This window comes from Festucalex cinctus, chromosome 10 (genome assembly GCF_051991245.1).
Source record: "Festucalex cinctus isolate MCC-2025b chromosome 10, RoL_Fcin_1.0, whole genome shotgun sequence".
Taxonomy (NCBI): Eukaryota; Metazoa; Chordata; class Actinopteri; order Syngnathiformes; family Syngnathidae; genus Festucalex; species Festucalex cinctus.
This window is the reverse complement of record NC_135420.1, coordinates 10,284,850-10,298,145: the sequence shown is the minus strand read 5'-3', so window position 1 is coordinate 10,298,145 and position 13,296 is coordinate 10,284,850. Positions and strand designations below refer to the sequence as shown.

The 13,296-nt window shown below is 41.4% G+C and overlaps 1 protein-coding gene across 2 annotated transcripts; it reads left to right on the top strand.

The window, feature by feature from the left end:
* Positions 1-1,128: 1,128 nt before the first annotated feature.
* ivns1abpa (influenza virus NS1A binding protein a) lies at positions 1,129-13,161 on the top strand. Of its 2 annotated transcripts, XM_077533931.1 has the most exons (16): positions 1,129-1,346; positions 4,570-4,850; positions 5,029-5,163; positions 5,275-5,444; positions 5,550-5,625; positions 5,737-5,910; positions 7,047-7,172; positions 8,565-8,675; positions 8,998-9,139; positions 9,214-9,438; positions 10,490-10,611; positions 11,483-11,609; positions 11,686-11,817; positions 11,904-12,077; positions 12,168-12,262; positions 12,308-13,161. In XM_077533931.1, the coding sequence occupies exons 3-16, from the start codon at positions 5,053-5,055 to the stop codon at positions 12,428-12,430; spliced, it is 1,908 nt and encodes a 635-aa protein (XP_077390057.1). In that variant the 5' UTR covers positions 1,129-1,346; positions 4,570-4,850; positions 5,029-5,052; the 3' UTR covers positions 12,431-13,161. The 2 variants fall into 2 exon arrangements, with proteins under 2 accessions (XP_077390057.1, XP_077390056.1); XM_077533930.1 differs by having other exon boundaries at positions 1,130-1,346; positions 12,168-13,161.
* The last annotated feature ends 135 nt before the right edge of the window (positions 13,162-13,296 follow it).

The following is a 13,296-nucleotide window of genomic DNA, read 5'->3' as shown; positions in this document are numbered from 1 at the left end:
CTATCTATCTATCTATCTATCTATCTATCTATCTATCTATCTATCTATCTATCTAGCATACTCACTAGTCTAAGCATAGTATTCTGATGAATATTGTATTTGTGGAATATGAGTTAGCCCCAAATCCTCCTTTTTGAATCCATCTTGGGGTGGCCATTTTGCTGTGTCCACTGAAAATGACTCAGGCTCAAGAAACAACCAATCACGACTAACCTGTTTTCTCAAGTTGAGCTTTGATTGGTCATTGCATTTCGGTTCTGCAGCAGGACAGTGATCAAACATACCAGTAAGTCAACTTCTGAATGGGTAAAACAAAAACAAGAAGCCTAGTCAAAGTCCAGACTTGAATCTGATGGAAATTATGTGACATTACTTTAAAAAGTCTGTTCATGTTTGAAAAATTTGAGTATTGCTGATTTAAAAACAATTCCGCAAAGAGAAAAGGAGTGGGCCAAAATATCTCCACGTGAAAGATTCATTGCCACCTATAGAAATCACGTGATTTTAGTGGTTGCTGCTAAGGGTGGTCCAACCAGTTTAAGTTTAGGGTGAAAATACTTTTTCTACACAGGGCCAGGTAGCGGAATATTTGCCATAAATAATTAATTATTACATATAATTAAATTAACTCACCAACTTTATCTATCTCTCTATCTATCTATCTATCTATCTATCTATCTATCTATCTATCTATCTATCTATCTATCTATCTATCTATCTATCTATCTATCTATCTATCTATCTATTATTTACTTTAGATCGTTGTAATTTGATATGTGAGGATTATTTTGATTTCATAATGTGATGAGATATTTCGGAATTGTCAACACATTTCATTTACGTCTCAGTTAGTGCACATGTTTCTTATAATAGTGACTGGACAGTTACTAGTTTGTTGTAATAGTATTTTATTGTTGATTAACAGCTACTGTTACGTGCCCTACGTGAGATAGTTGCCTCATGCTCTTACACTCGTTTACTCCTATTATGCGTTGCAAGACTGCCTGTAATTCCAAGCGTTGTCATCCATTGCAAATTGCATGACTTCTCAGCTAGGGGCGCGCGGAAAAACACGCCTCTTTGTGACGTCACGGGCAGCGTGACTCGTGCGTAGTTTAGTCGGAGGCGCGCCTGACTAGTGACTAGCAGTTGCGGAGCTGAGCGTGCTTGTGAGTGGACGCAAGTGGACGAGCTGCCACTGCAAACAAAAAGACGAAGCAACACCCCGCAAGCAGCCGGACAAGCAGCTCCTGAAGCCGTCTTGCCTCCTTTCTTCAGCCCACAAACGACGAACTCTTTCATTCTCATTAAATATGTCTAATATCGTCTGCTGTCAAACCCCTCAGGTAAGATGAAAGAAAATATCTTTTAACTACTGAGACGCTCGTTGAGGGGTCTTTTCTTGCTGGTAAATTTGCCATTTTCCCCTTTTTATTTTAAAGGACAGTGCTGTGAGTGGCATTTGTTTTTTAATCAGGCGACGTAACTCCACACTACAACGGGTGGGAAATGGCTGTCTGTTACTTGCAATGGCGGGGCATTTTATTCGCCATCGCCGCCGACAATGTCGCACACTAAATAAAGGTTCATTTGTTCTACCTCGCCAGTCGCGAATTTTCTGCGTATGTTTCGACAAAGGGTGGAATAATGCGTCGTTGTCCGCCTCTAAATTGAACTGTTAGCTAGCGCGCGAGTCTCGTGGTTGCCATCCCAGCTCAGCAGGTTGTAGCCGCTAGCCACCGGAAAGCTAACAAGGTTGCTAAAAGAGCCTCCGTCTGTGCTCTTTGTACGTTGAACGTTCGAAGAGTCAACTGTGTGTGTGTGTGTGGGTTTTTTTTTTAAGTGCGCCCTTGCCGCCCGAACCGCTCTCAGTGGCGGGATGTATGTCGTGGCACAGGGCCAAGCGTTAAGCGCCGGTCATTCCTCAAGCAGACGAGGAAAGGGAGGGGGCGACAGACCCGCGCAAGGACATTGAAGCTAAAACATGTAGGCCAGCATTGATTTTCATTGATTACGTGCGGCCTGCTCTTATTAAATAAATAATGTAATGCAATGCTATATTTATGAGTTGTTGGCTCAATATTGACGCTCTACTGTAACCGCCAACAGTACAGTAGTGATTTGTATGAATAGTGTTCAGGTTTAATGCGCCCAGGGTTGTTAAGTGGTGACTTCCTTTCGTGCTGCTGTGCTTGTAATCCGTTACGGAAACTGGTGGACAGATCTAATTGCTCTAATTCACAAATAACCTAGATCATTTCTCATGAAGAATTATTTTTCCTATAGTATGAGTTGGCTTCTGGAGAATGACATTTAAAAAAAAATGGAAATCAAATGATTAATCATAACCTATTGTAATTTTAATTAACCTATATTAAAAATAAATGTAATTTTACATATTTTTTTCAATCTTAGCAATTTGAAATACTGATATATATATATATATATATATATATATATATATATATGCCAGACGTTTATTTATTTTTATTATTTTTTTAAATGTGTAATATTTTAAGACGAAGCCCTCCTTTATAATTACATTTGTAATTTTTATTTATTTTATTTATTTTTTAATAGCTGAATGTAGTACATTTCCATTGGCGCTGGGACATCTTTTGTAGTAGACTCTCCTCTCCACTGGAGGGTGCTGTAACGTGTTGATTTTCAATGCCAGGCGTGCAATTATTGCTCACTGCTCAACTAGTCAGTCACATGGAAACATTGAGTTTAGCTGTTAGGGCTCCAACCCCCCCCATACTCCCTTTTGTCCCCTGGTAGTCAAGCAAACGCCTCAGGAAGCTACACCTGTGAAAGAGTGTCTGACTCATATCTCAAGTGAGTTCTAATCGTTCTAATAGCTGGCATTTTGTGGCCGATAGCATTGTTTTTCTTGTTACAGTGTAATCTTCACTATTTGAACAGGTAAAACAACCTGCATATCATCCCCTCCAACCAATTGTATTACATTCAAACACTGGACAAGGTTGGTAATGGTTTATACAAGATAGCAGTAATGCGGTACAATGCTGAATTAACCAAGGAGCTGTGGTGGGACTTATTGGTTTGAGGCACAAGGTTAGTAATAAGTCAAAGACACGGAGTGCAGCTTTAAACCATTCACTGAGAGTACTTGCGTAATCAGACAAAAGTGGGTCAGTGTTCCCACCATCCACACACAAACTGTGAGAATTATGGCTCTCAGTGCCAGTGCTGCTACATGTGATTTTACTGTGTGCTGGCGTGTGTGCCATGATGGATGGTTTTCCCCTGTGAAAATGTTGACACTGATTTTTATTTCTCTCTGTTTAGCAAGTATGCCAAACCAAAAGCAATTTTCTGTTTTTTTTTTTTTTTTGGCTTTGTTTTTTCTCCCCTTCACTCATATTTCTTCTTCCTTTCAAGTTTGTCCCTTTTTATGCATTTTATTTTTCTTGGGCTGTTGTATATCATTTTGTAGTCTCATTGCATTGAGGTGTTTTGGATGAAGTTGATTTCTGTTGATTTTCTTTGTGTTCAACATAATTGCACAAATACTTTATTTTAATTTTTTAAATATACTTTAACTGAATGGTGATTTCTTGACTTATGGTCATGCCAGAGAAATATTTGATTTTAAAACAATTTCATAATGTTACGATTTCAGCGGGTCCCAAGTTTTTCAACACAATTGAGTACGTAACCATAGAACCATAAAAATTGTGGTTTAGATGCACTGCCTGTAATATCACTAACATAGTATTGATAATTCAGTAAATATACTTTTGAAAAATGTCTTCTAGGCCATAAATGTAAAAATACCAACCAAATGTGAAACGGTAAAAACTTTTTGTCATATAAAAACTTACTATATTTTTCACTTATCAGTCTCTTTTTCATTGTTTGTGTGGTCCTGCAACCTTCTTCTTCTTCTTCTTCTTCTCATTATTATTATTATTATTATTATTATTATTATTATTATTATTTCCATCATATCTTAGTTTTTTTTTTTCGTCCAATTCCATGATACTCTTTCATAGTCCTTCTGATGTACTACACTACACTACACTTCTGCTGCTCACACAAAAACATTCCCTTTTTTTTTTTTTTTTTTTTTTTTTTTTTTTTTTTTTTTAAATAACCCATCGTCCGATTTTCAAAATTCTTGGTGCGTTGTAATTCGGTTGCCACTCCAACCGGATTTAGCAATTTGACAGACTGTCATTTTGGGGAAATCTTGTCACGTTGCTGCTTTCACCACAGTGCAAACAAGCACATTTCACACCTTATGTAACCGTAAAGTGTCAGATGGCGAAGACTTTTACTGTAAGGCTATTCTCGAAAGCGACTTGAAGCGCTTTTTCTATTTCAGATTATGGGCCAGCTGCTATAGTCTCTTTCAAGTCTGTTTGCATAAGCATTAGTTGTTTTCCCATACTAATAATGGACTTCTCGCAGCTCAGATGATTTTGAAAAATTGTATTGATGCATGGAATCTGTAGGCTTTTTACATATAATGAATGGCACACAAAAATGGGAATGTAGTGGTACAACTGTTTTTATTCAATCCTTTTCTCCTTTGTCCCCCAGGTTATAATGTATGACCAACAGAGAATAAGTACAGCTCTATAGCCAACGGGTTCACGAGGACTTGATTACAGTCGCTTCAAGCCTGATAGTTTGCTGGGGTGGAAGCCCTCCCTCTCCCTTCTGCTGCCACCTGTGTTGTCAGTTGGCATTTCTTCTGACAACTTTCCCATCCCGCTCCTTGGGTGAAGAAGACCGGAGTTTCCCTGGATTCTCTTGTCTGCTTTACCTGTTTGACGACCTTCAAGCTTCTGTACTACTGGATTTGACTTATTCTCTATTAGGTAAGACTACAATTACATTACAGATACCTAGTTCTCTCTGGTCAGTAATAGATTTAGGTGTTAATGTGAGATTGAAGATCACATTTGTTTATTTTTGTTTAAATTACCAGTAATATTGGTCATAACTGAATTAGTATAGCAGCATGTTGTATACTTCTTCATATGAACTTTTCATCAGGCAGACCAACCAAATTCAGCCAAAATGATTCCAAATGGTTACCTGATCTTTGAGGATGAAAGTTTCTTGGATTCCACTGTGGCCAAAATGAATGCCCTGAGAAAGAGTGGTCAGTTCTGCGACGTTAGACTGCAGGTATGCTCTAAATGCAAACATTCACCTGCAATGCTCAATCTCTTTACTGTGAAATTTGGTGCACCTTGGAAGAAAGTACACTTAATTTTTTTTTTTTTTTTTTTTTAAAAGGTATGTGGCCATGAGTTGATGGCCCATCGTGCTGTGCTGGCTTGCTGCAGTCCATACCTGTTTGAGATCTTCAACAGTGACATTGAACCTCATGGAGTGTCACATGTCACTTTTGAGGACTTGGACCCGGAGGCTGTGGAGATCTTGCTTAACTATGCCTACACTGCCCAGTAAGTACTTGTTAGTGAGAGAAGAGTTTCTCTCATGAGAATAATCGTGCTGTAATAGAGGATCGTTTACTTACTCTTCAACTTTGTTTTCTTTCTGCATCCCAGGCTTAAGGCAGATAAGGAGCTGGTCAAGGACGTTTACTCTGCTGCCAAAAGGTTCAAGATGGAGCGGGTCAAGCAGGTTTGATTTCCATCAAATACTTGTGTAACATCAGCTTGATAGGACCACACATACTATACGGAACAGGTTGTGAATTTGTGATCATGTAATTCCACATGTGCAACTTTTCAGATTTGCGGTGACTACTTGCTGTCTAAGATGGATTCCCAGAACGTCATTTCTTTTCGGAACTTTGCTAGCTCAATGGGAGATGCCAGAGTTTTGGCCAAAGTGGATTCCTACATCCAAGACCACCTACTGGATGTGTCTGAACAGGATGACTTTCTCAAACTTCCCCGCCTCAAGGTGACATATATTTTGGAAAATCATGCATGTTATGTTCTAGACTCTTATCCTTCAATAGCTCTCCATTAGTTTAAAAAAATGTTGACATGGAGTTATTGATATTTGGATATATGCACATGGACTAAATTGTTAATGTCAATGGGAAAAAAAAAACCCACAGTGGTCACAGACATAACTTGAGTCTGAAAAAAAGTTACATGTGGTTTAGTGAAAATGAGAAATTGCTTTTGAATTATGGTTCAACAAAATTAATATTAAAAAAAAAAAATGGAACAGGCCTGGACAAAAATTATGGTACTAAAAACAGTCATATGTATACCCAAATGATATGTTATGCTGGATAGCAAAACATTTTTGTTTGGAGTTTTTCTGGTTTACCACCAAACGGCATGCCTGGTCTAAATGTGCACGCACTGCACAGCAAGGAGCAGTCTCAGAGACACACCGGGAAACGTAAAGGATAGACAAACTGGGAAACTTAAAAGATAGGCCTCGGCCGATACTAAATTCTGATGGTATGGTTGTCTCCACCCCCCCCCCCCCTTTTTTTTTAATTTTATTTATTTATTTTTATTTAATGTAGAATATTTGGTACTGAGAAGTTGTTAATAATAATAATAATAATAATAATAATAAATGTGTGCCATGTGTTGACATTCTTCTGTTTTTAATTTTTCTTAACAAAACCGTGTCCCCTCACTAGTGAGCTTTTTTTTTTTTTCTTTTTTTTTTTTTTTTAAAAGAATAGACTTCAGTTACTTGTTCATGCTTGCTTACTTCGTGCAGTTAGTTTTTCATGCTGTCTTGTGTTTTTTGCCCGCCAAAGAGCGCTTGCTGTGAGTAGAATTATGGTAGAACTCTTCACTTTTTTTTTTCTTTTTTTTTTTTTTCCTCCTTTCCCTGATATGTGCTTATTTGAAAAATTTGGGTAAATAATAGCAATAGAACACAATATTCTGTGAGCCATGCAAAATCAGTCAAAATCCAGTCAAACCGGGAGTGAAGGGGGTTGCTTCAGTAAAAATGGCTGGGAGTCAATGAGTTAATTGTCCATGAGCACAATACCACAACTGAGTTGACATTGCCTATTTGCTTCAGCACGTGAACTAAACTACCCCTTTGTTGTTTGTTCACAGTTAGAAGTAATGCTAGAAGACAACCTGACTCTGCCCAGCAACGGCAAGCTTTACGCCAAGGTGCTAAACTGGGTGCAGCGCAGCCTTTGGGAGAATGGAGAGCAACTGGAACAACTTATGGAGGAGGTCAGTACCAATGTGTGCCCTTTGAACTCTAAGCGCGATTGTCATCCTTTCCCTCCCCCCCTTTGTATCCTCCTGTTTTTGACATTAAGAAGTCATTAAGGGGGCTCAAATAGAGCTAGCATGCTGTTGTCATGCTGCTGTGTCAGGATTGTTCTTTTCCCTCTGATTTGAGGTTTTGCAGTAAGAAACTGTATTCCTGAACCATGCCACAAATTAGAGGTGAGATCAAAAGAAGCCCCTATTTGCTCTTTTTTTTTTTTTTTTAATTATTTTATTTATTTATTTTTTTTCCACTCTCTCCTTTTGGGTTGTGGTTGATTTTGTTATCACCCCATCTAAGTATTACAGTGATCTTCTGCTGTGAAACGCAGAGAAAAGATTCTTGAAGGTTTGACCCTTGATTCATCTGTTTTACTGCCACTTGACTATCTGAACAGGTGCATGTTATGTGTTCCAGAACTAACAGGCACTCCTCCCCATTGATTTATCTCTCCTGTAGGGTTATTTGCAGCAGCAAGGGACCAGACTGAGGAGCCGGGGCTGATCCACCAGGGTAATGAGTCAGAGAAAGGAGAAGGGAGCACTCCTGCCTCTTAGCTGCCTCTCTTTGCAGCCAAGCAACACTGTGCTACCATCTGTCCATGCCTATGGCACAAATGCATTCTCACTCTGGAGGAACCAATAATTTGTTTCAGTACATAATGCAAACCATACAGATTGCACACCACAAAAAGCATCCTATTTGAAGACAACTCATTTGGCTGCACATTATTGACTTACACTTTTTTTTTTCTTTTTTTTTTAAACCCCTTCCCATTTTAATCCCCATAAAAGCACTTTAAAAAAAATATTTTTGGCTAGACGTCCCTACCTTGGCTTTTGAAAGTGGCAACTACACAAAACATGCAGATGCAGACCTTTATGAACATTTTTGCGATTGATAACGTCAGACCATGTTTTGCCATGCATGTTTGACTGCCTACTATGGCTTCTTTCATAATGAGCAGCTTCTCCAGCTAGAGGGGTTGTTTCCAAGCAGCAGACTGGAAAATGAGGGGCCAAATGTGGCCCCTCCGTATTCTTCATCCTTCACAGAAGATCTGACTGACAGGAGTGCGTCGTTCTTCACGCGATCCCTCTTTTGTTTTTAGATGCCATTTAGGAAGGGAACCCTTTGACGGCCTTTCGCCATCTTGAGCGTACACATCAACGCCAATGTGCAGTGGATGCATTTTGTGTCTTTTTAAGGAAATTCTTCGTTCAAGAAACCTCGATTTCAAGGACTTTTGCCCCTCCCCCGCTTTCCTCTTTTTCTAATGCCCACTGTGTCGGGGTGTACCGTGTTGCCATGGAGACAGCCACATGGGTGTGTTGTTCCTGTTTGTCTTCCAGGTGCAAATGCTGTACTACTCAGCTGACCACAAGCTGGTGGATGGAGGGCTGGTGATTGAGGGGCACACTGAGGTGTTTGGTGGCGAGGAGGAGCACCTTCAGTTTGTGCAGGTATTCAATAAGCGTGCCTTCACTGCAATGAGCTCTCGAATGCATTTGATTGGCATGCCGGGCGGCAGGGGTTCAATGCCAGAAATTTTGCTGATTGTGGGCAGGTTGGCAGTGAGGCTTTCTCACACGTCAGATGGGATTCTGATTTGACTGCAGCGTTGTTGGTGTCAGATGTGAGATTATATGGGGACACAATAGAGCAGCTTGACGAAGAGTAGGCTAAAGTTTGGTTAACTGGCGCTGGACATCAGTTGGCCTGTGGCACGTGCGTGCATGTGTGTGGAGCGGGCTTGGCTTCTGTAGCTGCGCTATGCTCTTGCAGAAGAAGCCGGTACGAGAGAGCGCGCAGAGACCGATGAGCTGCAGTTCCTCGGGAAGCCTTTCACCCTCCAACCAAGCGGCAAATGGCCCCAAGCAAACAACCAGCAGAGAGTGGAAGTATATCGCCTCTGAGAAGACTACAAGTAAGGCCCAGTTAGCAGTGTAGCGTGCGCGCTTTTTGTCGCCCCTGTCGCCTCTAACGACGGGTTCTCCTCAGACAACACCTACCTGTGTCTGGCTGTGCTGGACGGGGTGTTGAGTGTGATCTTCTTGCACGGCCGCAGCAGCCCCCAGACGTCCCCCTCCGCCACTCCCTGCCTGCTGAAGAGCCTCAGCTTTGAGGCCCCGCCAGAGGAGCTGGAGGAGCGTCGGCTGTCCCCCATGCGTTACGCTCGCTCCGGCCTGGGCACGGCAACTGTCAACTCGAGGCTCGTCGCAGCAGGTTGGTACACAAATGAACACTTGATCTATTGCCGGTTGGCAGTGTCAACCCCACAATCTGTTCTGCTTTGCATTTCAAAGCAGTTCTTTTTTTGAGAATGATTACTTGGATTTTGAATTAAACGATGAAAGCAGTCACCTCCGTTAAACTTGGTTACTGATGGAATGTTTTATGTAACGTGATGTTTACTTTTATTAAATAGGTAAGAAACGTGAATATTAGCACAAGTATGAAATAAAGTCAGGTCATGTTTAAAAGGGTTCTTTTTCAGGCAACGTGCCAGTTAGGGGCTTACGTAAGCTAAGAGAGAATGCATCTTTACTAACTGCAACGTGCCAAGCATCGCAAACATGTGACAGAACATCCAAAGTCCTTTAGTTAAAAAATGTTGACTAATACCAGCTGCGATTTCGATCAAGTCAGTGACAATGACTACAAAGTAGAAACCAGTCCCAAAAAAAAAATCAGTACAACGGTTTACGACAGTAACAATTTGTATGTTAGTTGGAAAGTGTCGGTCTATTGTCACTCAATTAAGTCATGATTACAGCAAAAGGAAAACACTTAGCCATAAAAAAAAAAAACACTATTTCCAAGTATGGTAATTGAGCATGTCTTCTTGAACTACATGACAAGTTATTCCCGTGTCACTGCGCCCAACCTTGAAAACGGGTCAGGAACCTTGTAAACAGACGACTCCCTGTAACATTTCACACAAGCAGCACATGTGCTCAGGCAGCCACTTGATTACAAATACTAGTCTCAGACTATTGAAGGTCTGCACCAGACAGACCAAAAAAAAAAAAGTGTTGGGATACTTGCCAGGCATTTCTGCTTAAAATGTCCACCTCCCAGTAACTTCCCATGGATCAGCTTATACGCTTCATTGGTGTCCTTATCTGCGATGTTGCAAAAAGCTAATAAAACAAAGCACCTGGTGTTGACAAGCTCAACATGCAGCAGTTGATGTCTACTTCATGTCAGCCCCAGTCCAAATTTTCCGTGCTTGAACGTGTTTTGATAATGGCGTTATCTTTTTGACCTTGTACAGGGGGCTACAACCGGGAGGAATGTCTGAGGACTGTCGAGTGTTACGACCCCAAAGAGGACCGCTGGACCTTCATTGCGCCCATGCGAACTCCGAGGGCTCGTTTCCAAATGGCTGTTCTGATGGTACGTTGCCGTCACATCGTTGTGCATGTACTCCATTTGTCAATAGAGATGAAATGTTGTACAAATCCACGATTATAACCACATTTATTCTAAGACAACAAACAAACAAAAATCTGAGTCTGTAAACATTGCAACATGTTCTATTTTGTTAATTTTCACACATGTAAGATGATGAAATTGACTAGGGTAGAAATGATTGCGTTTCCCACCTGTCCACTACACGTACACCCATGGACAAGAACTCACAATGGTCACTGAAATCACTTGATTAGTTGCATACAAAAACAAATTTAAACAGTCATAATCAGCCATTTGAATTAATTAAACAGAAATATTTAAAAATACACAAAAACTAATGAAAGAGGTCTGGGGGAAAAAATTGATGGTGCCTCTAAACTAGTCAAAATAATTTTACCTAAGACATGTTTAACTCGGGCCTTTAACACATTATTTTGACTGCCATTCTCGCAAGGTTCAATTCATTTGTCGTTAACAAATGGCTTTAATACAAGATTCATATTACAAAAATTCATGTTGATTTATTTCTTTACAATAATTAATTTATCCATCTCATCAGGCCATTTTGCCACTTGCTGTCAACTGAAGATGACGTCACAGTTGCTCAGGCAACAACAAATCACAGCTCACCTGTGTTCTGAAGCTGAGCTGTGATTGGTTGTTATATGAACAACTGTGATGTCATTGTCACATGACAACAAGTGGCAAAATGGCCGCCTTCTGATATTGATAAAAACTGCTGGATTTAGCTGCTTCTGCTATAATCAATTTCAGATTGGAACACAAGGCGGTTGGAAAGTTGATCAGTTAAACAGTTTAATCCTTGTGCGTTTTGTGCATACGCACCTGACAGGGTCAGCTCTACGTTATCGGAGGTTCCAACGGACATTCCGATGAGTTGAGCTGCGGCGAGACGTACGATCCAGTCGCCGACGAGTGGGCTCAGGTGCCCGAGCTCAGGACCAACCGCTGCAACGCAGGTGGGTGTGGCCTGCATGGATTAATTCGCGCCAATCGCCTCGACTGGCGGCTCACGTCTGCTCTCTTTATTTGAAGGTGTCTGCTCCTTGAACAACAAACTCTATGTTGTGGGAGGGTCCGACCCCTGCGGGCAGAAAGGACTGAAGAACTGTGATGCCTTTGACCCAGTCTCCAAAATCTGGTCTAGTTGTGCCCCCCTCAACATCAGTATGTGTTCTTTTCATCCGCCGCCCCAGTTCAGATAGTCTTTGGTGGTCGTCCAAGCTTAAATGACTCGTTGGTGGATTTTTCAGGACGACACCAGGCGGCAGTGTGCGAGTTGGATGGTTTTATGTATGTGATCGGAGGCGCCGAGTCATGGAACTGTCTGAACACCGTGGAACGCTACAACCCTGAGAACAACACCTGGAGCCTGATTGCACCCATGAATGTGGCCCGCAGGGGGGCCGGCGTGGCCGTCTGTGCCGGTAAGTTTGCTCGCATCCCCTAGAGGCAAACTTGATAGATTTTACAAAATGTTTTTAATGGCTTAAAATTCCACACCGTGTCCCCTCCAGGCAAACTGTTTGTCGTCGGCGGCTTCGACGGCTCCCACGCACTCCGTTGCGTGGAGGTCTACGACCCGGCCCGAAACGAGTGGAAGATGCTGGGCAGCATGACCGCGTCCCGCAGCAACGCGGGCGTGGTCATGCTGGGCGACAGCATCTACGCCGTGGGCGGCTTCGACGGCAACGACTTCCTCAACACCATGGAGGTGTACGACCCAGAGGTGGACGAGTGGAGCGACTGCATCAAGGCCCTCTTTCCATTCCCCGAGTGACAACGCCCCTGCAAACCTTTCCAAACTAACAGGCTTAGTGACATAATCGTGTTTCGTGATATCCTGTGTGAGTGGATGTTTTGGGGTGGGGGAGGGAGGATTTGGACCAAGGGTCTTCAGTGAAGACTGCCGTATATTAGATGGAGTGGGCGGGGCTTGTTGCCCAAAGCAACACAAATGAAGCCTTTTCTTATTGCGTACATTGTTCTACGTGCTGTACATATTGTTTGTCTGTCATGCCAACATTTAATATACACCTAGTGCTTTTCTTTTTCTCTTTAGACTTGAAACTTGAGGGTTTTCAGATGAGTTAACTACTGGTCACAAGGAAAGTGCAAATGTGATGAGTGAGTTTTGATGTTTTGGGTTGGATTTTGTGCACACATACTAAGGTGGATGATGAAGCCTTGTGATTGAAAGTCTATCAAAGACCTACCCCCCCAATTTTAAATTGGTTTATGTTTGGAATCTTAAGGAATGGCCTTTTTATATTTTTATACACTGCAGATTTCTCAAAAATAGATGGTAGCAAACCGCTTAAGTCATCAACCAGTGCCAGTTTGAGTTTTCTTTTTCTGTGCTCACGTTACATGCACAGACAAGCGTCTGTTAACTTCAGTTTTGTGATTTAACTCAAGATGTGGATGCAGTTACTGAAACAATGTTGGAAGGAGTGTTATGAAGACCGTTCTAACATTTGTAATATTTCTTAATAAATCATTTCAATTGCATTTCTGTCCTGATTCATTTACTCGCTAACATGAAATTGAAGCATGTCCCATGTTATTGATCACCAACTCAACCAGGGAATGCAATCCTTGACCAACATGGTAAATCGGCTCTTAGTGTAACATTTTTTATTTAGC

What these genes read in the sequence shown, in the direction of transcription:
- ivns1abpa (XM_077533930.1), top strand. Translation starts at nt 5,053, where the DNA reads ATGATTCCAAATGGTTACCTGATCTTTGAGGATGAAAGTTTCTTGGAT. An exon ending in AGATGGAGCGGGTCAAGCAG is followed by an intron (nt 5,626 to 5,736) that starts GTTTGATTTCCA and finishes GCAACTTTTCAG; the next exon opens with ATTTGCGGTGACTACTTGCT. An exon ending in CGCCTCTGAGAAGACTACAA is followed by an intron (nt 9,140 to 9,213) that starts GTAAGGCCCAGT and finishes GGTTCTCCTCAG; the next exon opens with ACAACACCTACCTGTGTCTG.